The sequence below is a fragment of the Lathamus discolor genome, chromosome 3 (genome assembly GCF_037157495.1).
Source record: "Lathamus discolor isolate bLatDis1 chromosome 3, bLatDis1.hap1, whole genome shotgun sequence".
NCBI classification, from domain to species: domain Eukaryota; kingdom Metazoa; phylum Chordata; class Aves; order Psittaciformes; family Psittacidae; genus Lathamus; species Lathamus discolor.
The window spans coordinates 20,566,996-20,592,271 of record NC_088886.1 but is presented as its reverse complement, the minus strand read 5'-3'; the positions used below and the strand labels follow the sequence as shown (position 1 = coordinate 20,592,271).

Here is a 25,276-nt window from a genome sequence, read left to right as displayed (position 1 = left end):
TTCAAGAGGGGAGATAGATAGACTGTGACCTCTCCCTTTCCATCCCCATCTCTATCTTCATCCCCATCTCTGTTCCCTGTGCCCAGGGCACTTACAGAACTCCTGTCCCCTCTGCCTTGGGTGCCAGGGCAGGGTCTCTTGGCCATGTCATCCTGGGATCGTGCCTCCAGCGCTGGACGTTTGGCTGGCACAGCTCCCCTCTCTGCTAGACCCCCCTGTCCATCCCCGCTGACGCCAGCTGGGCAGTCCCCGAGGGCACTGCGGCTCTTCCTCGGCAGCCTGCGGGGCTCAGGGGCCAGGGGGCAACCAAGCCCAGCCTCCTCCTGCTCCCCATTCTCCAGCAGAGACGTGGCTTCACCCATCCGCTCCTTCAGCTCTGCGTTCTCTAGGTAAAGGCTCAGCATCGCCTTCCTGGGGGCACAAGGCACTGTGAAGGGCAGGCAGCAGGAGGGACGCAGGATACCCCTTCAAACTGCTGACACCTGATGGCTCAAATATTCCAGGGCTCTTGCCTGATGTGGGAGACAGAGGAGAAGCCGGCTTCCTCCAGCTGTGCCTTCAGCTCCCGCAGCTCCTCTTCTGCCCGCAGCTCCTGCTCTGGCACAGTGGATGCTGTGGTCCCCAGAGTCCTTTCAGTGCCCCCGCTTTCCTTGCGAGTCTGGAAGCTGCTCTAGAGGGACAAAGGCAGAGGGTGACAGGGTTGTTTCGGAAGGTGCTAGGACACCATCCAGCCCTGGTGCAGTGCCAACCGTGCCGCACTCTGCCCCCCATGCTCCCACTGCCCTAACTCACGTGCTGGGTTGCCACGCCATGGGCTGCCTCCTCCTTGATGTTGTGGGTAAAGTTGGTGCTGTCGTCATCAGTGTCTGTGCCTGTGGCCTGACCTAGGGGATAGCACAGCACAAGGCACTCAAAGCAGTGGCAGTGGCAGCACTGCCTCTGTCCTCTCCTCCTGGTGATGCCCATGGCCACGGTGGGCAGCCCCAGGGCAAGTGCCGGCTCTCATACGTGACTGGTGCTGGGGCAGGACTGAGGTCTCTCCACTGTCTGTGTGCCCTGCCATTCCTCCTCTGCATGCTGGAGCTCCAACCCAGCACCTTGTGCTGGCCCAACACACGTGCATACATGCCACCCATCCTGCAGACACTTCATAAGCCACAACCAGCAGCAGCATGCACTTGGTCAGGCACTAACCTGGCAGAAGCGCGGGGTACACCTCACATGATCACCTTCAGGGGCAGCTCAGGGAGGGCAAGAACAGCCACCCTGCCCATGTCACTCACACTCTGCTGTCATGCACAGCACTGAGATCTTTGCAAGCCCTGCACTGGTACTGCAGAACTGCAGCAGAGCTGAAGGGACACTTGCATTCCATACCCCAGCACATGGAGGATTCAGGCCCACCCTGCCCCACAGAGCTGAGTTGAGGTCATGTGCTTCTGCTTGCACACAGCTCTGCTCCTGGCCCCTTTATGCAGAGCCTTGTGCCCCTTGTCTGGGCAGCTTTCCTCCCAGCCAGCTGCAGGGCCCCATCTGCTCTTTGACCTGGGTGTATCCCCAATCCCTCTTCTCCCCATGGAGAGGGGAGCTCGCACAGAGCCCAAGACCATCCCCTGGGGCTGTGCAGGACCAAGTTTCACAGCCTGTAGCCTGTTGGAGATACAGCTGCTTTGGATGTGGCAGGTCTGGAGCTCCCAGGAAAGGCTGAACACAGAGCAGGGGAATACAGAGAAATGCTGGCAGGAGATGCCAAGCATTGCTGCTGAAGGAGAAACCAGCAGGGATGCACACAGCTCCTGGGAGGGAGAGATGAGTACCAGCTAGGAGCACAGCAGCAGCAGCGCAGGCGGCTGCACAGCACATTGTGCACACAGACAATGGCACCCTCAGAAGATCCACTCGTGACAAGCAACTGCCTGGAGGCTCCAAAAATCAGAGCTGGGCCTGGGCAGACATTACTCTGTGCAGTGGAGCCTGTGCACCACAGTACCCATGCCCCACGGAGCAAGGACAGACACCACAGAGAAGCGCTGTGCCAGGAGAAAAATGCTGAGACAGCTGGAAGCTGTCTGGCAGCAGCACCACAGCAGCACCACAGCGAAGGAGCAGCGCCCAAGGGTGGCATTCGGCATACACAAAGCACAGCCCTGTGAGCCCCCAGGGACACAACCTGCTGGGCAGCAAAAGATCGAGGGCTACAGCTCAACGCCTGCAGAGCCCTGAAGAGGGAGTGGATGCGGCCCCTCAGCTGCAGGCGTTGCTGGGGGCTGAGGGCCACATGGACATGGTGCTCAAGCTGGGTCTCCATAGCTGAGACCAGAGCAGGATGGCTCACAGTCTGCACCACTGCTCTGGGGACATGGGAGAACCACCTCTTGTGCCACGACACAGCACCCTTCTGCTCACCTGCAGCTCTGAAAGGCTCCCAGGGCTGCGGCAGAAAAAGGGAGAGCAAAGCCCAAGGAAAAATAACAACAGGTGAAGAAGAGGAGGAGATGAGAAAGCTGATGCTGGGGGAGCAGAGAAGTGGACACATTGGGCAGTCTGTGCGCAGGCTACTGCTCACCAAGTGCTTGAACCCGCCATCACAACAGCAGTACAGGAGGGCAGGTGCAAACTCAGGGGCTGCTCTGCTCTCTGAATATTACCAGCAAAGGAGGCAGGAGATGCAACCCCAGAACTATTTTTCACAGTCTCCTCTGCCTTTCACATCAAGCCTAAAGGCAAAGAGAATTAGCTGCATGGCTTAAGAATTGCATAAGGCCCACAGGCACAGACCACCCAGGTGCACTGGCTGCACTGGAAGTCTTCGTGCTGTTGGGAACAAGGGAAGAGAAACAGGGCCCACAGGGAAATAGAGAGAGGAAGGCAAGACCTCCACAAAGAGCTGAGACAGAAATAAAGCACTGCACAGTTTGACAGAGGATGCTCTCAGGCTGGTCCTCCCACAGGGAGGAGTGCACAGCCAGCAACATCAGGGATGAAAGAAGGCCCTAAGGAACAGAGCAGAGCAGTTGGAACACCTTTGCCTAGGATAACGCTTCCCTCCAGGGCACTTTGCAGCAGTGATGCTGACAGAGGCCAGGGGCAGATCTGCCACAAAACACACACACAAGAAGAGATGAGAGCTGCTGGAGCACCAGCCAAAATTTCCCTCATGCCCTGCTGAGTCTGTGCTGAGTCCTGGGCCCTGTGGTACCTAAGGGACCAGGCAGTCAGCTGGGCATCAGAGCCAGGATGGAGAACGGAAGGTGGAAAGGTTAAGGACAGAGACACAAAGGCTCCTACGAAGTCACAGGCAGAAGAAGAATGAGATGATACTAAACAGAGAAGCGAGACAAAAGGAATTAGATGAAATACAAGAAAGGAAAAGGTAATCAAGTACCAGAGCTGCCCAGCAGCCACCAGCTGCATCTCTCCAGGCCATGAGAACTGCTGAACTCACCATGCAGCTAGATGCAGACCCAGAGGAGCAGTGCTGACCTGCTGTGTGTGAAGGGAGAGCCGTGCTGCCTCTTATCCCCACCTGATGCATGGAAGAGACCTCAGCACAGCTGCAAGGCATGGGGTAGGTGGTGCCATGTGAAGCAGTCACAGGTCCAGGTAACACAGCCCAGCGAGACAGAGCTCTTCTGCTCTATCACCTCTTAGTTCAGCTTCCCCATCAGGGAGAAACAGATACTCGGAAGTACAAAATACACTCCTGCTACCTTGAGAAGTGACTGAGTAAGACAGCTAACCCACAGCCCATTGCACACGGGAAGCACTGGTCACTGGAAAGCTGCTGCTATCGTTTTTCAGCTCTCACACCAGTCCCAACACTCCCAGAGGAGGTGAAAGATACCCTAGACAAGGTATGTAGTGCTGCCAAGCAGGACTGTCCCCAGCAAAGCAGAAACAGGGTCTTGCCCATTGGCCAAGGGGCATGTGGAGCCTATAGGCAAGATGTGTGCATACAAGAGAGGGAGCAGACCCAGCCCAGATTGTGGGAGCACGGACAGGTCTCGGTCATGCCAAAACTTCTGTCGAGAAGAGGAGGGAGCTCTCCCTTGAAGGCACTCACAGGCTGAGCTGAGACTGCTTACAGTTAGGGGAAAAAAGAATCAGTAAAAATCATCAATACTGAAGTAGGATTTGGTTTAAGCATCAAATGAATTGTTAGTTCCACGCTCAAGGCTTGTGCAAGAGGCACAGGCAAGTGGCACCAGGTCTTGTGGCCCTTCTCAAGTTCTCTGGCTCTGGAGCCCACTTTTCCATATACACCTTCTCCTCCTGGACCAGCCACCATCAACCCAGAGGGGGATGTCACTGGGTAAAAAAAATTGTAGGGGAATACAAAAACTCACACTCATGCACTTGGGAGATGATAGAGAACATCTGGTACTTTCTTCAGAGAAAGGGAATCTTTATTTGGCCCATTGGGATGGGAGGAGAAGGGAGGTAAGAGGGAAATAAGCTAAAATGGAATGATTCGAATGTGCAAATACATTAGTGGCCACCAGGGTGGATCAGACAGGAACGTACACGAGACACAGGTGGATTGCACTGATTGCCGTTTCCGAAGCAGCTCAAATCTAAAACAAAGAAGCCCTGCACCAGTTCTATCGTACCATGACTAAGTATCACAGCCACCCTCCCAGAGTCAGTGAGACAGGCGCTCAGTTAGTGAACCGTTTCCGTGGCAGGCAGGCGAGCGCCAGTGCTCAGAAGGCATGCTGGGGTAGGACTCTCACACGCTCCTGTTCCCCACCTCCTATGGCGCCCTGTGTCTCCAGCCTGCTCAAACACTCCAAGCTTCTTCCAAGAGCTTCTTCCAGCTGTCCCCGGAGCTCACAGACCCCCTCCAGCTCCACCTGGAGAGTGTGGTCTCTCGCAGCGCTAACCAGACATGTTGCACAGAAGGGAAGAGGGTTAGACAGGCTGTAGCAAGCACAAACGAAACCAGCCCCTCCATCCAGGACTGGCACTTACTCCAGGCACAGGCCCTGCATGCTCCCCAGCCCGCTCAGCCAGCTCTTGCCTCACCTCTAAACCCCCCACAGAGCACAGCCACCCCCAAAAAAGGCTTCAGCCCATGGTAAGGGACTCCTAGTCACAGCTGTTCTTCAATACTTACCCAAGCACCCCACTTATGTGCTCTCTTGCTATCAGGTAGCTCAAATATCCCAGAGGCTGCAGCTCCATGCAAGGCAGGGGATTAGTTCAGAGGACAGAGAATGCCCTGTGCGGCTGCAGCCTGGATAAGCACCTAGATAGATCCTTATCAACCCAACAGTTGGTTGGGAATTTGACAGCAGCCTCTGAAAGGTGGCCAAGTGTGGGTGGGAAACTGAGCTGGGAAGAGATAAACTAGGGAACAGAGACGGAAATCTCAGGGCCTGAACAAGAGATGGCAATGGAGAGAGTTTATGCAGCATTTAAAGCTGGCCACTGCAGCCTTTTCAAGGGAGGAAGGCAGACATAAACCTGAACTCCCAAAACTGCATTTGTCTGGCTCTTTGCCTAGACTCCCTCTTTTCCAGTGAAGGCTCTCAGACTCACAGAATGATCACCGCTTGGGGGACTGCCCCCCTGGACGACCCCAGCCTGTTCCAGCAGCAGAGCAGAGCAGCGTGGAGCTACGGCAGCCCTACTTACCTGTCTGGGTGTGTGTGAAACTTTACCAGGCTGCCATAGAGCTGTCTCTCTGCCTGGAGAGCCTCATTTAACCGATTCCTCTCAGCCACCAACCCTTCCAGCATCAGTAACAACTGGTTGGAGAGAAAAGACAAGATGCAACACTTTAGAAAAAAAGAGACAGAAACCAAAAGAGGCATCTGGCTGCCCCCGTGAAACAGGAGCTTCTCTTCCTCTCTTGCTTGTGTCCAAGAGATGAAGTTGATCAGTGTCACCCCCGGACTCCCAAAAGACTTCCCTTGAAACAAGTGCTAAAGTGAACCAATCTTCTCCTCTGTACTCCCCCTATCACACACAGCCAGCTTCCAAAACCAAGCACATCTCAGCATAGCCAAAGGCTGAAAACAAAGCCTCATAACAGCACCAGCAGAAATGCAAACACACCCATGCTCACCCCACATGGCACACTACCTGCTGCCTTCTGTTTCCAGTAGCCTCCTGTCCTCGTGACTCTGCTATGGCCACTTTCTCCCGAAGCACTAGCACTTCTTGTGTCAGCCTTTCCATAGCTGGAATTTCTTCAGGATCCACCAGCTGCATCTGAAGATCCTAAAAACCAGCAGCAGGAGAGTTCAGTGAAGAAAGAATCAGTTACAAGGACAGTTGGACCCTTGTAACCCTCCCTGGAACGTAACTACCAAAAGTTTCCAGTGTTTGGAAAGACCCAGGTCTCCTAAGAAAGAAATGCCAAAGCACCCAGGGTGTATTAGGCACAGCCAACAGCCTGGAGCAGGAACTGAGAAGGGACATGCACTCTGTGTAAAGGACTCTCAAAGAAGGGTGTTTGGTACACAAAGAACCAAATAACGACACTCTGGAGGTCTGCAGCCTTTGTCTTCTGGCCAAAGTAACACAGACAGTTGTAGGCAGCAATACCATCCATGGACAGAGCCAGCCACGTTACTCTCAGAACGTGGAGAAAGAAGGGACTCCTCTGCAGCCTTCCCAGACAGAACTGACCCAGCACAGCACATTATCTCACCTTGATGAGGTCCTCTTTGATCTGAATGGTCCTGGACAAGGACTCTATATCTGAGGCCTGCACCTGCAGCTCTTCCTCCTGTGTGGCCACAACAGACTGGAGAGCAGTGAGCTCTCGCTAGGGGAGGAAGAGAAGTCCGTGAGACTTGACAGTAAACACCCCACTGCGAGCTGCTGCCCCATTTCTCTCACTGGGGGTACCCTCACAATAGAAGGGGATCTAAAACCTGCAGTGACAGGCAGCCCAATGATCTTCTGTAAGCATGAGAGATCAACACAGGTTCCATTAACAAGCTCACCCTGCTTTCTCTTTCCTTCTTTGTCATTAGCTCCAGCTCCTCTTTGGCATTAACAAGATCCTTCTCCAGCTCTGCTGCTGACACTGTAACTGCAAAGACAGATTGGTTACAGCAGGGATAGCATGCATCAGATCTGACCCCAGGATCAGACAGAATCCCTCTTCAGCATGACAGGTCCACAATGCTTGTGCTGCCCATGGCACTCTTGGTAAACACTTTTCTTCCCTGCTTGATCCTTAAACAGCAGCCCCAAGCAACAGCAACGTCCCAGGCCTGCTGTCCCACCCCTGGCAAATTCGGGTGTCATGGCCCCAAAGGCAAAACCCAAACCGGTTGCACTTGTCTCACCCAGCCTGAACCATAAAGTCAAAAGCCTTTCACCGGATGGCATCAACTCTTGAGTAGAAGCATCTCACCTCAAACCCAACACTAGCCTTTCCCATGCTTCCATCCCTAGACATCCCTGAACCACTACCCAAAGGGGAGGCACAGCTTTATTTCAGTATACTCACTTTTGCTCAGAGGTCTTTAATCTCTCACAGTTTTATGTAACCATGATTCCCACACACCAAAAAGCCCTGGTCATGTTTGGGGACATTGAAGGAAGCTGCCAACACACTCACCCCCCTGTGTCCTGCAGCTGCTGTCTCCCTGTGGGGGTCCAGCAATGGCTGTGGCTCCACAAGCTCCTTGAAGCATTTCCTGAAAACACAAAAACCTCTAGGCTTGCACCTTTATGGGAAAGCTGCCAATTGCAGATTCCCCAGAGCTCCAGGACTTCAAGCACAGCTACTGGCTGCTTTGTTGACACCTCTGAAATGTGAGAAACCAGTGAAGGGGATCTAGCCAAGCAGTGGGGACAAGTGAACTGCACCCAATCTAGAAGCTGTGGGTGTGGGCAAAAGGGCACTGGCCTTGTTTTACTTGGCACTGGAAAGTTGCTGGCAGTGTCTGCCTTCATAGTAAGGATTAACCAGGTTTCACACAAATGCAGCAAGCCCATCTTTCAACCGAGACTCTATAAAGACCCATCCCTTTCTCCAAGGATGTGTTCCAGAGGGACCATGCAGGAAGGAAAACACAGAGCTTGGCCCATATACACGCCTCTGGAAGTCTCTAGAGCTTACTGTGACCCTGGGAATAGAAATGAGCAACCTGTTTACAGCTGCTTAAAAATGTTCAACGCGTCAGCTCACCAATAAACCATTAACAGCTGCTCAAGTAGGAGCGTGGCATATGTATAGCCTTGGAGCTGTGTTCACCCTCAAAGGGGTTTTTAGCAAAGCTGCTTTAAAAATATCACTCCAATTGTGGAAGAGACAGCGAACAGCCAACAGGCTCTGCCAAGAATTAGTGGGACCTAAAATTAGCTTGCTTGTCCCCTCTAGAATGTGACAGTGTCAGGGAGGGGATTACAATACAGCAAGGCAGCCCAGCCCAAGGAAGGACTGGGTCAATGCTGGAAGGTCAGAGGGTGGATTTCTTTCATACTCTCACGTGCCCTAAGGACTCAAACACTACCTAATCAAAATGAAAAGAGACACTGAGTGACAAAGGCTGGTGGTATCAAGATCAGAACATTCAGGCAGCATTTCTGCTCCTGAATTTCTTTTTCTCCTACAGAAACTCTCTTTCCTGATCCACTTTGATTTCTATCATTCTCTGTGGTGCTCCACTCTCTACCAATCAGTAGAGATTCTCTAGGGCAATCAGTTCTCTCTGGAGCCCCGAGGTCACAGGCAAAGAAACACAGTGCACAGTTCTTACTTGTATGGGCTGTTTGTCCTGCTTCAACAGGCTGGCACCAGCTGACTGGGTCCCAACAGGCTCCTTCCCCAATACATGCTGGCGCAGGAGCTGTAACTCAGAGCCCCTTTCAGTCAAAGCGTGCACCATCTTCTCAGCAGCCACCTGATTGAGCAGAAAAAAATCAGGGAAAGGGTAGGATCTCTGTCCCTCACCTTCCTTAGAGACTAAGAAAAACCATCTCTGTGTTTATCTGTCACTTGAGAGTAGAAATGCTCTGTAAATCAACTTGGGAGCTACTGCTCCAGGCCACTCACAGTGACTCCACTGCAGCCCTCCCATCTCTACCTGCCAGACAGCTGCAGCAAGGCTCATCTCCTCTGCCTACAGGGGAATGAGCTCCTCAGTTTCTCTCAGTTTAGGAGGGAGAAAGATAGAGGACAAACAATGAAGAGGAGGCAGTGCCTGGCCTTTTAGCCCCCTTTTAATGAAAGGAAACTCAATACAACGTATCTTGGGTAACACTGAACTGCATCCACTGTGTAAGAGTAGGCAGGGCAGGAACTGCGGCTCTTTAAGTGGCATTTACATGCCCAGGTCCATGCACTACTTAGATTAATATTTAAGTTAAGAGGCAATGAGCAGAACTTCCTCAGACTTCTGCACTACACAAGGAAGAGCCAAGTGTCTTCCTTCCTATTTTGGTGACACAGACATGTAGCAGCAACCCTCCCACAGCCCCTCTGCTGCCCCAAGCCCAGTAGCGTGGCTATCTAGAAGGGTCTGCACCTCCTTCCTCACCACACACACAAACCCTGCCTCATCCACCTAATGACAGAATCCTGACACTACAAAAGCTGCTGCTTCATAACTACTCTAATGCAATGGGTTAGGACCAACCTAGAAATGGCTCATGGCATCTCACATGGTTCTTCAATATTAAGCAGTTCCAGCAGGCTACACCAACAGCAGCCAGAGAGCAGATTCTATTTGCTTAATGCAAGGCAGGGTTATCCACCCCAGCTTCCTCACTGCAGCACAGCACACAACTCACTCTGCTCTGCTGCTCCTTGGTGCTCACAGCTTGTAGCAGCTCGCGGATTTCAGCATCATGCTCCATGGTCTGACGGTTCCTGTCACTGAGAAGATCTTGCAGCATTTTCTCCTTCTGCTGCAGACGCAAGCACAGCTCTTCTGCTACCTCACTCTGTCCTGGGCCCAGCTTGCACAGCAGAGTTGCTGTAAGCTCCTGAACAAGGGGGAAGAAGGAAGAGATGGAGAGACACTGTTACCATCAAACTACCAGCTGTTCAAGGACAAACAGCCCTTCAGCCTGGGTGTAGCCCAGAGAGAAGTATCCCAGCAAACACAGGTATTTACAGGTGTCAAAAGCAGCCAGCTTCCAAAGCACTAGGCACAGGCTGAAGTGTCCTCCTAAGAGGCAAGCAGCCAGGAATCTCTGGTTTGGGATCACTCTCTTTGCAGGCAAACTGGCTGAAGGCTCAGGAAGCCAAGATAAGGCCTTACCTCCACTTCCTTGTTCCTGTCATGCAGGCAGGTCTGCAGCTGCTGGATAATTCCCTCCTGCTCCTTCTGCCTGCTGCAGGATCTGGCCTCTATCTCTTCCTTGAGCCAGCGGAGGTTTTGGCAGGTTGTTGAGACCTGCTCTAATTCCAGGGTTTTCGCTTTCAGGAGGCTCTCCAGGCTCTGGGGACCACAAGAGAAGCAGCTCAACCAGAGACAGAGGCTTTATCCTGAATTAAGCAAAACTGGAAATACCAGTGCCTCCTGCTAGTGGAGTCACACAGATTCACCTCATCCTCTCCAGACACTACACTCACCTTCTACACCCAACCTAAAAACATGAGTGACACAGGAACTTGCCCTGCACACAAGGCCAGAGGAAGGCCAACACCCTGCAGCAGCTCATCCCAGCAACAACCAGAGGATTCACAGGAAGGTCTGTCTAGCACCACACCACAGCCAGGCTGGACTCTGCATGCCCTGGTACAAGCACTCACATGAATGGTGGCCTCGTTGCTAGACAAGACACTGCGCAGCCTCTCCAGGTCAGTTCCACGCTCCCGCATCGAGAGATGGAGCTGTTGCAGTTCTTGCTCTTTCTTCTCCAGGGCACAGAATTTCTCATCTACTGCTCGCTAGGGTGAGAGAAGGCGATTGTTCAGAATGGGGTAGTAGGGCACTGCAGCCCACCACTCACTGGGTGGGACACCTCAGCTCTCCCTTTCAGAGGGCTCCTCTGAAAGGCTGAGCCACAAAGAGCACATAGAAGACATGGTCATCCCTGGGGCTGCACCACTGATGGTAGCCCCAAGCCTGAGCATCAGGGAAAATTGAGACATCGCCAGCACACTGTGCTCACCTCCAGAGCAGCATCTCTGTCACTGACTCGCTGCTGCAGTTTCTCCAGCATGGCATTCATGGCTGCAGGGCTCTTGTCCAAGCTTTGCTGGCATTGCAGAAGCTGCCTTGATTCCTATATGTGACACACACACACACACACCCTAACACAACTGTCGGGCCAGAAACCCCCAGAGAGCAGCACAGGAGAATCACAGCTAACTACCTCCACCCTACACTTGCTCTAATCCCACATTATGGGGTGGTAGAGTCCCAGCACCTGGGCCTGGTTGACTAGTGCCTACCAGGGCTCACCAGGCATCACTGTGGGCTGAGGTACTCAGATACTTGTGCCTTTTTCCACATATCAGGAGCCCAGAAGTATCTCTTGCCATCTTCAAAGGGCACATGTGAAGACTATAGACTCACTCTTGCATCACCAAATATGAAAGGAGGAGCAGGGGCCCTGGTTAGTTATGCTCAACTTGAATCTTTCTGCATCTCACCTGGAGAAGCTGTTCCTTGCGAGCCAGGCGCTGACTCAAATGCTGAACTCTCTGCTCCTGGGCCTGCAGCTCACGGCACTTCTCCCACTCCATGGTCTGGAGCTGCTGAGCCTTGTTCTGAAGCTCTGCCTGCAGCTGCTGTACCACAGCACGCAGCTCCTGCAAGGGAAAAGCATACACCTTGCAGTCAGCCCTCACAAACCTGTAAACAGCAGCCAACAGGGGCTGTTGAAATAGCCAAAGCTGTTCTGCAACATCGCAGCTTTCACATCTCAAAACACGCATCCATAGTAAGTTTGATTTCTTTTTTTTTTCATTTCCCAGAATATCCCTCCATCTAAACACCTTGCTCAGGCCACAGCAGAACTTTACAGTCAATCACAGCTAACTTGTGCAGCAGTGGATATTTGCAACATCACAAAGAGAGATGGGACATTTGCATCAGCTGAAGACATACAAGTGACAACATACTCAGATTTGCCATACATTGCCAATTCTAAATCCCTAGATATGTAGCTAAGAAGGCTGGAGAATTCTCTCTGCCACATGTCACAAGGGGCTGGCCATGTCTGCCCAGGCTGCTGTAGGTAGAAGTGATGAATGAGAACAGAGTACTGACTACTTTAGTGCTTCTTAAGTCATGTAAGCCCAGAGACTTCCAGGCTAAGTGCTTGCCTTATTACCTGGTTGTGTTTCCAGGTTGCCTCTTTCTGCTGTTCTTCCTCACGCACCATGGTCTCTAGGAGCTGGGCTGCTCTCTTGGCTTCAGCCAATTGATGCTCTTTCTGGCGCTGAGCTCTTTTCAGTCTCTGCACCTCCAACTTGGTGCAGAAAAGCATGTTCTGAAGATCTAGCAGCGACATTTGCTGCTCCTGCAGTGAGAGTGGGCTCTCCGACATCTAACAAGAAGAAGCAGAGAAACTCAAAGGTCCATTTCTCAAGAGGGATTTAAAAATCAGGATCCCTGCAGAACAAAACCTGATATATTTGAGGGTTTCCAGGGACATACCTGCAACTGTCCCAGATGACTTCTGTGTAACATGTCCTGCAGCTTGGCCATTGTCTCATTCTGCCCTTCAATGATTTGGTAAAGTTCTTCTGTCTAAAAACGAAAGGATAGGAAGCAGAGTCATTGGCAAACCAAGCACAAACCCTCCTGTCCCAAGCCTCCAATGGGGATTGACAGGAGCATCACACAGAAGAGCTTTGCAAGAAATAATTTCATGAGCACCAGGATACCCAGCAGTTGCTTAAGCATTCCTTTTCAGCCGCTACCCACAGGGCTAACACACTTTCCTCTTTCAGTGAGCACCACCATGTCCACCCAGAACTATCACCTTGCTCTCTTTGCTCTTCAGGGCCTCATTCAGACTCTGGATTGTACGATCTTGCCTCTGCGATGTTTCTTGGACAGATTTTAATTGAAAATTCAATCCATTCAGCTTTTCCTGTAACAACTGAAGACAGAAATATGTTTGGGGTTTTGTTCTTTGGGTTTTTTTAATCCTGCCTAGTGCTCCACATAAATACCCTTAGGCATGCTTCTACTCCTTACTCAAGTCCATACAGCCCAGGCGTTCACTAGATCAAGATTAACGTGGCTCCCTCTAGAGTATGTAAATATTGTGCGAGCTGGGTGGGGACCAGGGAGCAAACACAAAGCCTTCAGTCCCTCCACAAGACTTTTTCAGTGCTCTGGTCCCCCCAGGGCAGCTCCCCCATTCAGGGCAGAGGTTCCAGGCTTAGGTTCATGTACCATACTGCCTCCCACATACTCCAGGAGTCTTGCTGGGATTGCCCAGCAGCCTTCCCAGCTTCTGTCATTTGTTTCTTTTCCTTTAAAAGGAAAGGGACTGCTTCAGCCCAAAAACTTCCCAAGAGATCTTCAACATGAAGAAGCTACACATGCTAAAAAACTGTCCCCTTTACTTCTGAAGTCCTCCTGAGCATTGCAGATGGCCCTTTACAGTCTTCCTCCCCCCTCTCTTACTGCCTTCTTTGACCACTCAGGCACTCTCGCAGCACCTGCAAGTCTAGGGAATTCGACATTGGATCAGATCAGTGGCTTGTTTAGCCTCAAGTTCTGGCTGCAGCACAACAGAATCTAGCCAGTGCCAGAATGCCAACAGCACAGCTGCAAAGCAAACGGGAACATCTCACTAGTCTCTGTGGCTGGTTTACAACCCAAGAAACTCCTGCCTTTGACATTTTCACCCTAAAGAGACTACCACCTCAAGCAGGTTTAGGACAGTTCTCTGCTCTCTCCATAATGTTCAGGAAGCAGCACACGTTGTGCATTTAAACAACTCCTAGTTAGCATTACTAAATCTGTTCTTAATCTTACATGATACACATCCTCCTCAAAAGTTACTCAAGCCTCAATTTCTTAAGCAGTTGGGGCTGCCACATAATTTACTCTTGTAGCTCATTAGTTTACACACCTGTCCTGTTATCTCTTCTCTACAAGACGCTCCCCCTAACCTGTATAAACACTCCCAACTGCATTTACTGGGTCTTGAGCTTCTATTTCCCTGTTAACCATTGTGGTCCAGACAGCTCCAACAGCTTACAGCCATCTCCAGATTTAAATAAAAATCCCATCCTGATGGGTTTTTTTCCCCATTTAACCCCTCTCTTTTCCCAGTCGGTATAACTTACCTTAGAGTTTAAGAGCATAACTAAGAACATCTACGCCTTGTAACACATTAAATCTGATTTGCCTCAAGACAACTCAGATTCATGTTTCTTTCCCAAGAAAGCTTTTAAATCAAAATGAAAACACGCCCCTGCCCCTGCAATTGATCTCCCATACTCCTTCAAAAAAGGCAGCAGCTGTCTCAGAAGGCAGGTGCCCTTCTCTCCTGCACCAGGCTCAATCCATGCAAATCTAAGAGACAGAGAAATAGCTGTATCTCTCCTTCAGAAGGCTCACCAGACAAGTGGTAAGTTCTACCAAAATAATGGTTTGCAAAAATAAACATGGAAAACTTACACAGCCCAGCTGCAGAAAAAAGGCAAATGCCCTTAACTCAAGGAGGCAGACAACGCTGAGAATCATGTGTCAGCACACACCCTTGCTGTAACAGAGGTGCAGATGCCTGCCTCTGGCCAGGCTAGGAGGCACCCTCCAATACTAACTACAACAGATTCACTAGGCACTGAATTTGCTGTTCATGAAGAAATACCTTGTTGGCAGCTTCAACTTGCTGGATCTTGCCCTGCAGCTCTGCAGCACGCAGATGGGATACGTGCTCCCCTGCTGCAGGGTCACCTGGAGCCAGCTGCTGATGTTCATCCTGCAAATTCTGAAAGGAAAAAGAGCAAGAAATGGCTCAATTCTTGCATTGGCTTCTTCTGTTCAGATACCAGTCTTCACAGACCCCACAGTGCTTTTCTGAATGTCTCCAAAACGTGATGATGCCCATACCTCCCTTCACCTGGGTGGAAGGCTGGGCTTTCCTTTGTATCTCCCCATGCAGCTGGGAGCAGCACTCATACCATGTGCAATTCCCTGCAGCTCCACAAATCATAGCCATTTCAGTGCCACAGCTGAGGTTTGTTTCATGACACATACCCATTTATTGGAAATGGAAGCAGATTACTTCCTGATGCGTGGCCTGCCAGACCCTGCTGGCTGAGCACACACTAATCCCTTGTCATCCCCTCTTACTATTTTGCTCCCTCCTGCTGTTAACTCCTTAAAGCAACATCCAAACCCAGCCACCCACCCCAGATCTCACAGGGCTCGATACTGCCAAATACCATTAGCCACACAAGATCAACTGATCAATTGTGCTGGTGTCTCTTATAAGTGGGAGTCCTAGCAAACACAGGGCTGCAGTGCAGAGGCTATGAGAACACAGCAGAGCTTTTCAGAGCTCACACAGGAGCACCAGCTCCAGGCAGCAGAGCACAGGGAGAACAACAGCCAGCTCTGATTATCCCCATCAGACTGAATCCTCATCTTTAGCAGCCACAGAAACACTGTCTCTAGGAAAGGCAGTGCAGGGGAGCTCCCCCAGGGCTGTGCACAGCCTCTCATGCAGAAGCAATGCTTCTCTTTACCCTGATGTTTTGTTAAGATTTTAGTGAAAACCTGAACAGTCACAGCAGGTAATTTCAAATATGCCCACCCAGGAGGCTTTGGATGAGACAGGGAGAGCTGCTGGAATCTGGCACACGAATGGTTGATGAAAAGAAAACAGAATAGTAATAAGAAAGGAAAAAAGAAGAAAGGAAAATACACCTTCCCTCACAATTTGCACATTCCAAAGAAAAATAAGCAGAAAGCCTGCAAAAAACTAAGAGCACGGAAAAGAAAGGCAAAGCCAGCTCCAGAGTCCAAAGTTCTAAAGCACAAGCTGCCTCCCTTGCTTCCCTGCAGCCATATCAGGAGCACGGCTCCCCAGCGGTTTCTCCTACATCAGCATTTTACTGGCAGTGTCTCCTCAGCACAGCTCCAGCAAATGCAAGCACACACTAACCTACACAGAACATCCCTTTAAAAATAATATTCATGGCATTTTCTAAGCTTGCCAAACACCGTTTACCCAGAAGAGTGGGTAAAAGGCTGGCTGTCGGTGCAACAATGCCTCCCTTGCTGCCAACATGGCATTGCAGGCAGCTGCAAGAGTGTGCCTGACAAAGGCTTGGTCTGGTGGCATGTTCCTGCAGCTGCAGTGGAGATGGGGAAGAACCATCGGTTCAAGAAAATGCCCAAGATGACAGTACCTACAAGATCAGATTCCCCAACACCAGACTGCTCTCAGTCATTGTAGCTTTCAGCAGTAAGATTAAGGAACTGCAGTTTCTCAAAAGCAGTAAGGGAACTGTAGTCCTATATATTCCTTTCACACTATTAAAAGGTGCTGATGCGTATGTATCACTGGACAGCAGGACCTGACTTTTAGAAAGAGTGCTGTTTGTACAGAGAGAAAGAAGAATCATTTATACAAGAACTATTGAGTCTAGTAGCTGCATCTGACTTCTTACTTTTGCTGTTAAAGCCATCCAAAGTATTAAGCCCTTTCACCGTTCAGCCAGAACCTGCACCGAAGACCACAGTTGCTGCTGCCACAGCAAGAAGCAGGCAGTACAAAATGCTGCAGGATGAATTCATGGCATGGATGGTCCGATAGCAAGAGGCTAGAGACTGCAGAAACTCCTCCATCACCATTCCCATGTGAGGGTGGCAGTGCGTGACACAGAGCTAAGCCATGAACACACCACGCTGCCAGGAGAAAACCTATTTTTATGCTGTAAATATATCCCTAGCAGTGAAAATTAGTAGCAGGTGACACAGATCACAGGAGCAGCACCAACACCCTGCTCCACATCCTCAGCCGCCACCTGCCAGCACCACGCCTTTGTGTACCAGCTGAAAATTAGGTTTTCTACATTGCCTCCCAGCATCATTTCTTGAGCAGGCTTGTGGAAACAGCACACAGCTCTGGGAAACGCCCAGGCAGACAGGACAGCAAGCAGTGCTGCCTGAACAGGAAACATAATTCAGTACAGCCACAGTTGCCATAGCAATAAACAAGCATTTTTCTAATCCCCCAGGCTACCTACAGCATTAGATAGCACTAAGGCTGCTAATGGGAATGCAATTAGGCTGACATGGATATTCCTGAATTGAAGCTGACTAAGGCCTTCTATTCATTAAGGAAAGTGGTAAAAGGAGTTACAAGTTCAGCTTTTTGACTGCATGCTAATGAAAATTTCATTAAAGCCAGCAAAGCAGAGGCAATCTGGAGCTGCATCAAGGTGGATAACAGCACCAGGAAGTCCCTTGGAAGCATGAGCTTTCATCGCCTCTCAGCAACACCTGCCACCGACTGATGAGTCTTCTCAAAGGATGAGAAAATAAATCCATTATCTAGAATACCAACCCTAAAGTCATTATCAGACTGGCACAAATCCTCTGGCACAAATCCACCTGCAGGGAAAACACCTTTTCCTCAGGGCATGTGCCACAGGTCCCTGTGTGGATCTGCACGTTAGGCAGGTTGGAGGCCTGATGTGCAGAGACAGGGCTCTGGAGGCAGGCACTCCTCACGCTGAACCATTACCCAGGCACAAAGAAAACACATTTGCTGGAAAACACATGCCCAGGAGCTTAAAACACTCCCTCTGGTTGTGGGCAAAAGTCACACTGACTTCTTAAAGAGAAAGCTGAACTGAAACTGGTGTTTTCACAGCAGAAAGATGACAAAGCACACAAAGACCTTAGACCCACCTTAGAGCAGGTGGTACTGACAGCGAGAGCTGATAGGAGAGGGGAGGGTGTAATTTCCCAGAACACAAGGAGGAAACAGATGACAGGAGAATGACAGAGAGCAGCACACCTAAAAAGGACGGAGCTGCCTATTCTTAGCCCTGGGTTCAGCCACAAGTGGCTATCTGTATTATCTCAGCACAGAACAATCCCCAGTGGGCTCAGTGTCAGGCCACATGGATGCTGCTCAACAGAACAGCAGCACAATAACCTCTACCTGTACCCGCAGCGGCATATAATCCTCACAGAGGTCATCCCACAGCTCCTGCAGTTCAGAAATCTCCAGGGAACCACCCAAAGGAGCTCTGGAAAAGGATTTTCTGTCTGCATTCAGGAAGGCAGATCCAGTGCATGCTAAGCCAGCAGAAGCACTGCCATCTGCCAAATCACGGCTGAGCTTGGCAGAGGACAAGCTGGACTTCACAGGAATAGGTAGCCTGCTGCCTCGAGGACTCTGAAGAGGTTTGTAGTCCAAAGCCTTGATCAAACTGAGGGCAAGCTCCAGCCTGTTCCCACTCTGTGAGGAGTTTGGGGTCATGCGGTCATCTGAGAAGTCATCACACTTCCCATTCCCTTTCACCCCCTTATCCACATCTTCATCCTTCTGCTGTGGAAGGCTTGCCTCCACAGTCGTGTCCAGGGACTCAACAGAGGATGCAGGTGTGCCTTCCTCCATGCTCTCCCCATCCACGGGCACTCTGGCACTGGCAGATTCCGCCACATCACACACAGATGACTCCTCGTTGCCCATGCTGGCTGACCACCGGCTGGACAGCCCGCAGGAGATGCTTCTGGCCACCTTTCGTGGCACTTTGCAAATTGCTTCGTAGTCAGCATCAGCCACCCGTAGCGCAGCACAGCCACGGCAGCGCCGCGGGCGACTGCTCACTCCCTCTGAAGCATGGCAGCTGTGTGGCTCCAAGCTGTGCTCTTCTTGATCCGTCCAGTATTCATACCCAGAATAAGCAAAGTCCTCCTGGAGGAGGGCAGCATACCGTGCATCAGGCAGGTTAGAAAGGTCCACAGTCCCATCCCCAGCTCTGTCATCTGTGCTAGAGTCTTCATTGTTCCTGCGGTACATGCTTGCGATGCAGAACTTCAGGCGGTCTTTCTCCAGCAGCAGTTTCTGCAGCCGCTCGATGGAGAGGGCTTCGATGCGCGCAATGACGGTGTCGAACCTGTAGATGCGGTCCAGCATGAAGGCACACTTGCTGCAAGCGAACTCGGATTTGCCATCCCGGCACAGCTCCCTGCCCAGGACGTGGGAGAGCAGCACCTGGAGGTTCAGCTTGGCCGCCGTGTGGAAGATCCATCGCCGCTGGTTGCCACACAGCTCCCGGGCACAGATCCGGCACGTTTCCTTCATCCTCCCTCCTTCCCAGCACTCAAACCTACTTCTGGGGCTCCCAAGAGACCCTCCTAAGGCCTCTAACTGATCACTCAGTGCATCTCCTAGGGTACAGCTCCTTCCTCAACCCATCAACCCCCCCCTTTTAGGGTGGGTGACAGGCCGGGACTCCTGCTGCCACAGACACATCCCACCCTGCGACATCTCGTTCCTATCTCAGCTCAGCCACATCACGGCTGCTCATTCTTCAGGCTGCCCCTCCCTTCGCTGCCTACCTCTCCTCACAGCTCCCCACCCTCCGAGGCTGCCCCTCTCTCCTCACGACTCCCCTTCCCCGGGGCTGCCCCTCACCCCGGGCTGCCCCGCTGCCGCTGCCCCTGCCCCACAGGCCCCGCCGCTCCTCCCGCCGCAGCCGCCGATGCTCCTGCCACGGCGGCGCCCAGCTTCTGGCTCAGATTTCAAGATGGCGGCGGATGACAGCCCCACGCGTGCGCAGCAGTCGCTGCGCCTGCCGGGATCTGTAGGCGGCAGGCCCGGGTGTTGCTCATGTGCCACGTCTGCCCGCGGCCAGCCCCGGGCACGCGTGAGGTTGCCGCTGCTGGGGACGGCGGCAGTGCCGGCGACAGTGCAGGGCCACTGCCGGGACCCAGCCCCAGTGCCAGTGTCTATCCCAGTGCCACCGCCGGGTCCCCACCCGAATATCAGAGCCGGGCTCCAGTCCCAATGCCAGTGCCAATGCCCAGCCCCAGCAGGCAGCGCAGGGGGACGTGTCGCACCCACGCACCAGTACCTGCACGGCGGCCCGTGCCACGCAGTGGGCACACACCGGTGTCCTCTGGCAGGACCACTGTGCAGGCAGCTCACGCACTGATGTCCCATGGCTGCTGGGGACAGTGCTGTGCCACCAAGACACAGCACAAACACGAGCTGTGCGGCTGCCAGGAACATGCTGCTCTGATCCCTCACAGCCCCCCGATCCTGCCTGGCACCGTGCCAGGCTGCTGAGGGTATTTTAAGACCTGGGATTTAAATGGCAGACAGGCGCAGGCAGCACCAACACCCGCCGAAGGACTCCAGGGGGTGGTCCCTCCCCTGACACCGCGCACCAGGACCTCCGGGCCCCCTGCCCCAGCACCGCGGCACAGCTGTACAAACACCCGATGCTGCCGCGCTGGACGTGGCCCAGCCCTGGCCACAGCCCCAGAAAGGGACAGGGATGACAACTGCCAGCCGAGCCCTGGGCTGGTGCGCTCCTCCCCAGGAGGCCGAGCTGGGGCCCCCCCGTGCTTTGGCCACCGACCTTCCCCACCATGGCCGGGGGCTCCTCCAGGCGCTGCTGCAGGTCCTGCTTCTCAGCTGACAGCATTTCCACAAGCCGGTTGGTGGCAGCCAGCTCTTGGGTCAGCTCTTCGATCCTCCTGAAAATGATGGAAGGGCAGGGGATGCTCAGGGACTGGGATGGCTCCAGGATGGCACTGGAGACAGTTGGGGGTCGCAATCTCTTGGGCAAAGCAGAGCAGCCTTGGGGCTGCTCCCTCTTCCCCACAGCCCTCTCTCCCCTTAGGATGACCATTCAACCCCCCAAGATGCCCACAGCTCTCCAGTCCCACACAACAGCAACCTCTTGATAGTTCCCAAGGCCAGGCACACAGCACAGGCTGGCAGCATAGAGGGGATGGGTCCTGAACACCCACCTCTGGGCAATGGTGTCGCAGCCATCATTGCTCTTGTCCACCTCCTTTGTCCTCGCAGCTTCCTTCAGCTTCCCTGCCAGCTCCTGGCACCGCTCTGCCTCGGCTCTGGCCAGTGCCGTGGCCTGCTCAGCCTCACTCCGTGCCAGTCTGGCCTCCTACATGGCAGTGGAGTGAGCCCACAGGCACTGGCCCCTGGCCTCCCCCCAGCCCCTACAATCCCTGGGCTCACCTCTTGCAGGAGCTGGATCTTATTTTCCAGGAGCTCATAGACATGCTCTGACTCCCGCTGCTGCTCCTCATACTGCTGCTGGAGTGCTGCCTGGCTGCGGGTCGTCTGGTTCTCCGCAGCCACACTGCCAGGCACAGAACGGCTTGGCAAGGCACGGCACAGAACAATGTGGCACAGCACGGTATGACATGGCATCTCACATGATGTGGCACAGCACTACACAGTATGGCACAGCACGCTATGACATGGCATGGCACATGATGAACCATGCCACCCTGAGTGCCGGCAGCCCAGCCTCCCCCATGCTGTGGGTGCTGTTTCTGCAGGACCCTGGGCAGGGTGTACTATAACCTCCCAGTGCTGCCCTGGGGACACTGCTCCTCGGGTGGCACATGATCATGCTCAGGCTCTGAACCACCAAAGCAGTCCCCCCACACTCCCCAAACCAGGGGCTTCCCAGACACCATGCCCCTGGCTCCCCTTTCCAGCAGTGTCCCACTGTGGAACACCCATGCCATGGCCCCTGGGTATAGCACTGCTATCCCACACCAGACAGGTGCTGCCATTTATTTTTGGCTGGCCTTGGGGCTGTAAGAGGAGCTCTGCAGGTGCCTGGTCCCGTTGCAACCCCCTCCAGTCCCATTGCAAACCCCTCCGCCGTCCACTGCGGGCAGGGTGCAGGCAGACAACCCCTGTACCCCATATGCACACAAGCACTGCTGACAGTGGGTGCGTGCTGTGTCCCAGGGTGAGGGGCTTGGCTGGACACACTCACCATGTGTTGTTGAGGGCTTGTTGTTTCTCCTGCAGTTCTCGCTTCAGGCTTTCCACCTCCACCTTCAGCTCAATGTTCTGTAGGGTGGGATGGAGGTGGGTAGGATGCCCCCGTACTTGCCTGGACAACCCCATGTGCCCATGCCGGTGCTAATGCATCAGAGGTGGCAAGGAGGTCCCCCACCCCATGGCAAAGCTTCAGGTGCTCCTGGCACTGAGTGGAACGTGCGGTATTTTAGCCCACCTGTGCTACTGTGGGGTGTACCTGTTCCATATGTCTGCACCCAAACTGGCACCACCACCTACCCTGGGCATCCCACCGGGCTGGGGGGACCCTCCTGTACCCTCTCTGTGCCCCCGTCAAAGGCAAGGGGCAAACTCCCACACAGCAGCTCCCTCACCCCAGTGCTGTGCCCAGTGTCCCCCCGGCATTCCCACTGCTGGGAGAGCTGCACTCCCCTTGCCCCACTCCCTCTCGGCAAAGCAAGATCACTGGGAGGGAACCCCGCGCCGAGCGTCCCCCTCGGGCTCTCACCCGCCGGTAGACATCGTCCCGGCTTTCCTCGCCTTTCTGTTGGACGCGCTCCTCCAGAAAGTAGATGCGCAACTTGAGGCTGAAATTCTCCTTCTTGAGGTCGTTGAGGTGCTGGGAGAGCGTGCGGTACCCGTTAGCCATGGCCGCTCCATGGGGGGGGCATTCCGGCACCCCTCACATGGCGCCGCGGGGACGCAGCCCGGGGCCGTGCCCGCCCGCAGCTCCCACCGCCGGCCCCGACTCCGGCCCGCTCGTGGGGCTTTTTTCGCCTCCCGGAGCTATTTGAGGAATCGCCGGAGCGGGACGGGCCGCGACGGGGACGGGCGGTGAAACCCGAGCCCCGGCGGCCCCCGCGCTCCTCGGCCGGGGGGCGGCCGTGGGGGGCCGCGGCGGCCGGTGGCAATGACCACTCTCCCGGCCCCCTCCCGCCCTCCGCACCCCACCGTCGCGCCCATCATGTATCCCGCATGTGCTGGCAGTGCTGGGGGGTCCCGGCACCCCGCGGTCTCACCTGCTCAAAGTCCCGCAGCGTCTGCGTCTGGGCGAGGGGACCCATCTCCAGGTCCCGGAGCAGACACGCTTGCACCAAAGGGCCAGGCTGGGGCTGAGCACCCGGGGGCCCATGGAAGCCCCCCGGCTCAGCTGGCGCAGTGTCCTCGTCGCCCTCACCCCACGGCCCGTCTTGGGAAGCTGGGAGGGAGCGAGGGCGAGCAGCGGTTAGACCAGCAAAGCGGCTGCTCCACACACCACCTGCCTCTGAGATGTCACCGTGAGGGACGAGGGGACGCCTCAGGGCCCAGCCAGCTGCTGGCTGTCCCCTGGGGTGATGCATGCTGCCGGGGTGCTGGAGCATCCCCCTCAGCAGGGCATGGGAGAGTGGGGTACGGTGGGGACTCTCGGGGTGTCTTACCCGCTGTGCGGCTGGCTCCTGGGAGCATGGCTGGCCTGTCACTGCTGCAGGGGTCCCTGCAGAGAGGAGCACATGGCCATGTCACGCACAGCATCAGGGGTCCAGCCCCCAGGGCCCCCCATGCGCCACTCAGCTGTTGTGCCAGAGAGGCCAAGGAGGGTTGGAGGGAGGGGATTTTACCAAAGCTCTGTAGGGGAAGGAGGCTGCTGCATCTCCCCCACCCTGGGGGCTTTGCAAGCAGGTGGTGGGCACTGGGGTGTCAGCAGAGGTGAGCTCCTGACATCAAATGGTCACAGTAATGCAAAAGCGTTTCTAGGGTGCTGGGTGAACTCCAGGCAAGGGATGCACCCTTGTGCATCCATGAGGGTGCATGTGGGGGACAGGGGTGTGTGTCTGTGCATGTGTGCACAGGGGCACACTGGTGTCCCTACACACGTGGGGGTGCACGTGTGTGCTCTCCGCAGCCTTGAGGCATCCTCTCTAAGTGTAAATGCACAAGGCCCTGGGGGCCGTGCAGATGGCAGAGCCCCCCTAGGAACACTTTAGCCCCATTAGCAGCTCTGGCAGGGCCACCTGAGCCTCTGCAGCAGCCTCCGGGAAACCAAGGGAGGGGATCTGGGTGCTGGCAGCAAGCAGGGACTGCTTAAAGCTGTCTAAGGTTGCCTGGCTGCTCTCCAAGAGGCCCCATACCTCCATGCTATCACAGCTCACCACCTCCCCACCGCAGCCGCAATCAGGTTTAATTTCAACTGAGATGTGTGAGTCATTTCATGACTTTAAAGAAACAGAAGGAAAAAAAAGCGCCAAATCACAAATAATAATTTAAAAGATAAAGTCCTTAAAAAAGAAAAGAAAGAAAAAAGAGAAGAGAAGAGAAGAGAAGAGAAGAGAAGAGAAGAGAAGAGAAGAGAAGAGAAGAGAAGAGAAAAGAAAGAAAAGAAAAGAAAAGAAAAGAAAAGAAAAGAAAAGAAAAGAAAAGAAAAGAAAAGAAAAGAAAAGAAAAGAAAAGAAAAGAAAAGAAAAGAAAAGAAAAGAAAAGAAATCAGAGTATGTTTTTTCTAATCTCAGCATGACAGTTTTTTGGTGGGGCCCCATGAGCCGCAGGGCCCCAGCACCATGGTGCCCTGCCCATATGCATGAGGCTGACCCCCAGTGGACTGTCCGACCCAGCACATTCATGCGCACAGCCCATAATAGGGGTCCTAGGCCCATGTCCCCAGAGCGAGGCACGCCACGCTAGCACTCTGCAGGCAAGGGACACAGCACTCTCTGCCTGGGAGGGAGCAAGAGGAGGCAGCTCCCAGGTGCCACGGCCGCTGCAGCAACAACCCATCGCAAGGGAAAACTGAGGCGTAACGGCTTTAAACACGCCAGCACTGGCCAGGCATGGCCCTGCAGGCACCATAACCAGCACAGTGCCCAGAAGCACAGTGCTCAGCACGGTACCCAACGGGAGAGTACCCAGAGACACAGTATTCAGAGGTGCAGTACACAGAGGCATAATACCCGAAGTTACCCAGAGGTATAATAACCAGAAGCTTGATGCTTGAGGAGACTCAACACCCAGACACACCATATCCAAGAAGGCATGATCTCTAGAGCCAAGATACCCAGACTTAAGATGCACAAAGATGCACAGTACTCAAGGAAGCACAGTACCCAGTGACACAATATCGCAAGGCATGATATCCCAGGAGGCAAAATACCCAAAGCAGCACAATATCCAGTGACATTACATCCAAGGAGGCATGACACCCAGAAGCATAATACCTGGAGACACAACAAGCAAGGAGGCATGACAGCCAAATGCCTGACACCCAAGGAGATGCAATACCCAGAAGCACAAGACCCATAAGACACAGTTCAATACCAAGGAGGTGCAATACCTGAGGGTGCAACACCTGAGGGAGTGCATTACCGAAGGAGGTACAACATCTGAG

At 53.5% G+C, this 25,276-nt stretch overlaps 1 protein-coding gene across 2 annotated transcripts in view; it reads right to left on the bottom strand.

Moving 5' to 3' along the window:
- The window catches only part of PDE4DIP (phosphodiesterase 4D interacting protein), a 29,557-nt gene extending 6,870 nt beyond the window's left edge, over positions 1-22,687 (bottom strand). The window contains exons 1-24 of one of the 2 annotated variants that reach the window (XM_065673921.1): positions 22,427-22,687; positions 21,893-21,969; positions 21,118-21,259; positions 20,889-21,043; positions 20,495-20,612; positions 14,755-14,874; positions 12,907-13,026; positions 12,579-12,671; positions 12,253-12,468; positions 11,570-11,728; positions 11,086-11,199; positions 10,724-10,861; positions 10,230-10,409; positions 9,757-9,951; positions 8,724-8,867; positions 7,580-7,658; positions 6,957-7,045; positions 6,659-6,775; positions 6,088-6,225; positions 5,638-5,750; positions 4,751-4,878; positions 793-884; positions 513-670; positions 96-411 (exon numbers count right to left, since the gene is read on the bottom strand). In XM_065673921.1, coding sequence (XP_065529993.1) covers positions 96-411; positions 513-670; positions 793-884; positions 4,751-4,878; positions 5,638-5,750; positions 6,088-6,225; positions 6,659-6,775; positions 6,957-7,045; positions 7,580-7,658; positions 8,724-8,867; positions 9,757-9,951; positions 10,230-10,409; positions 10,724-10,861; positions 11,086-11,199; positions 11,570-11,728; positions 12,253-12,468; positions 12,579-12,671; positions 12,907-13,026; positions 14,755-14,874; positions 20,495-20,612; positions 20,889-21,043; positions 21,118-21,259; positions 21,893-21,969; positions 22,427-22,567 — 3,342 coding nt within the window. In that variant the 5' untranslated portion in view covers positions 22,568-22,687. Of the gene's footprint in view, positions 1-95; positions 412-512; positions 671-792; positions 885-4,750; positions 4,879-5,637; positions 5,751-6,087; positions 6,226-6,658; positions 6,776-6,956; positions 7,046-7,579; positions 7,659-8,723; positions 8,868-9,756; positions 9,952-10,229; positions 10,410-10,723; positions 10,862-11,085; positions 11,200-11,569; positions 11,729-12,252; positions 12,469-12,578; positions 12,672-12,906; positions 13,027-14,754; positions 14,875-18,063; positions 19,540-20,494; positions 20,613-20,888; positions 21,044-21,117; positions 21,260-21,892; positions 21,970-22,426 lie in introns of those variants that run through there. The other variant, XM_065673922.1, reaches the window with a different exon arrangement.
- Between the last annotated feature and the right edge of the window lie 2,589 nt (positions 22,688-25,276).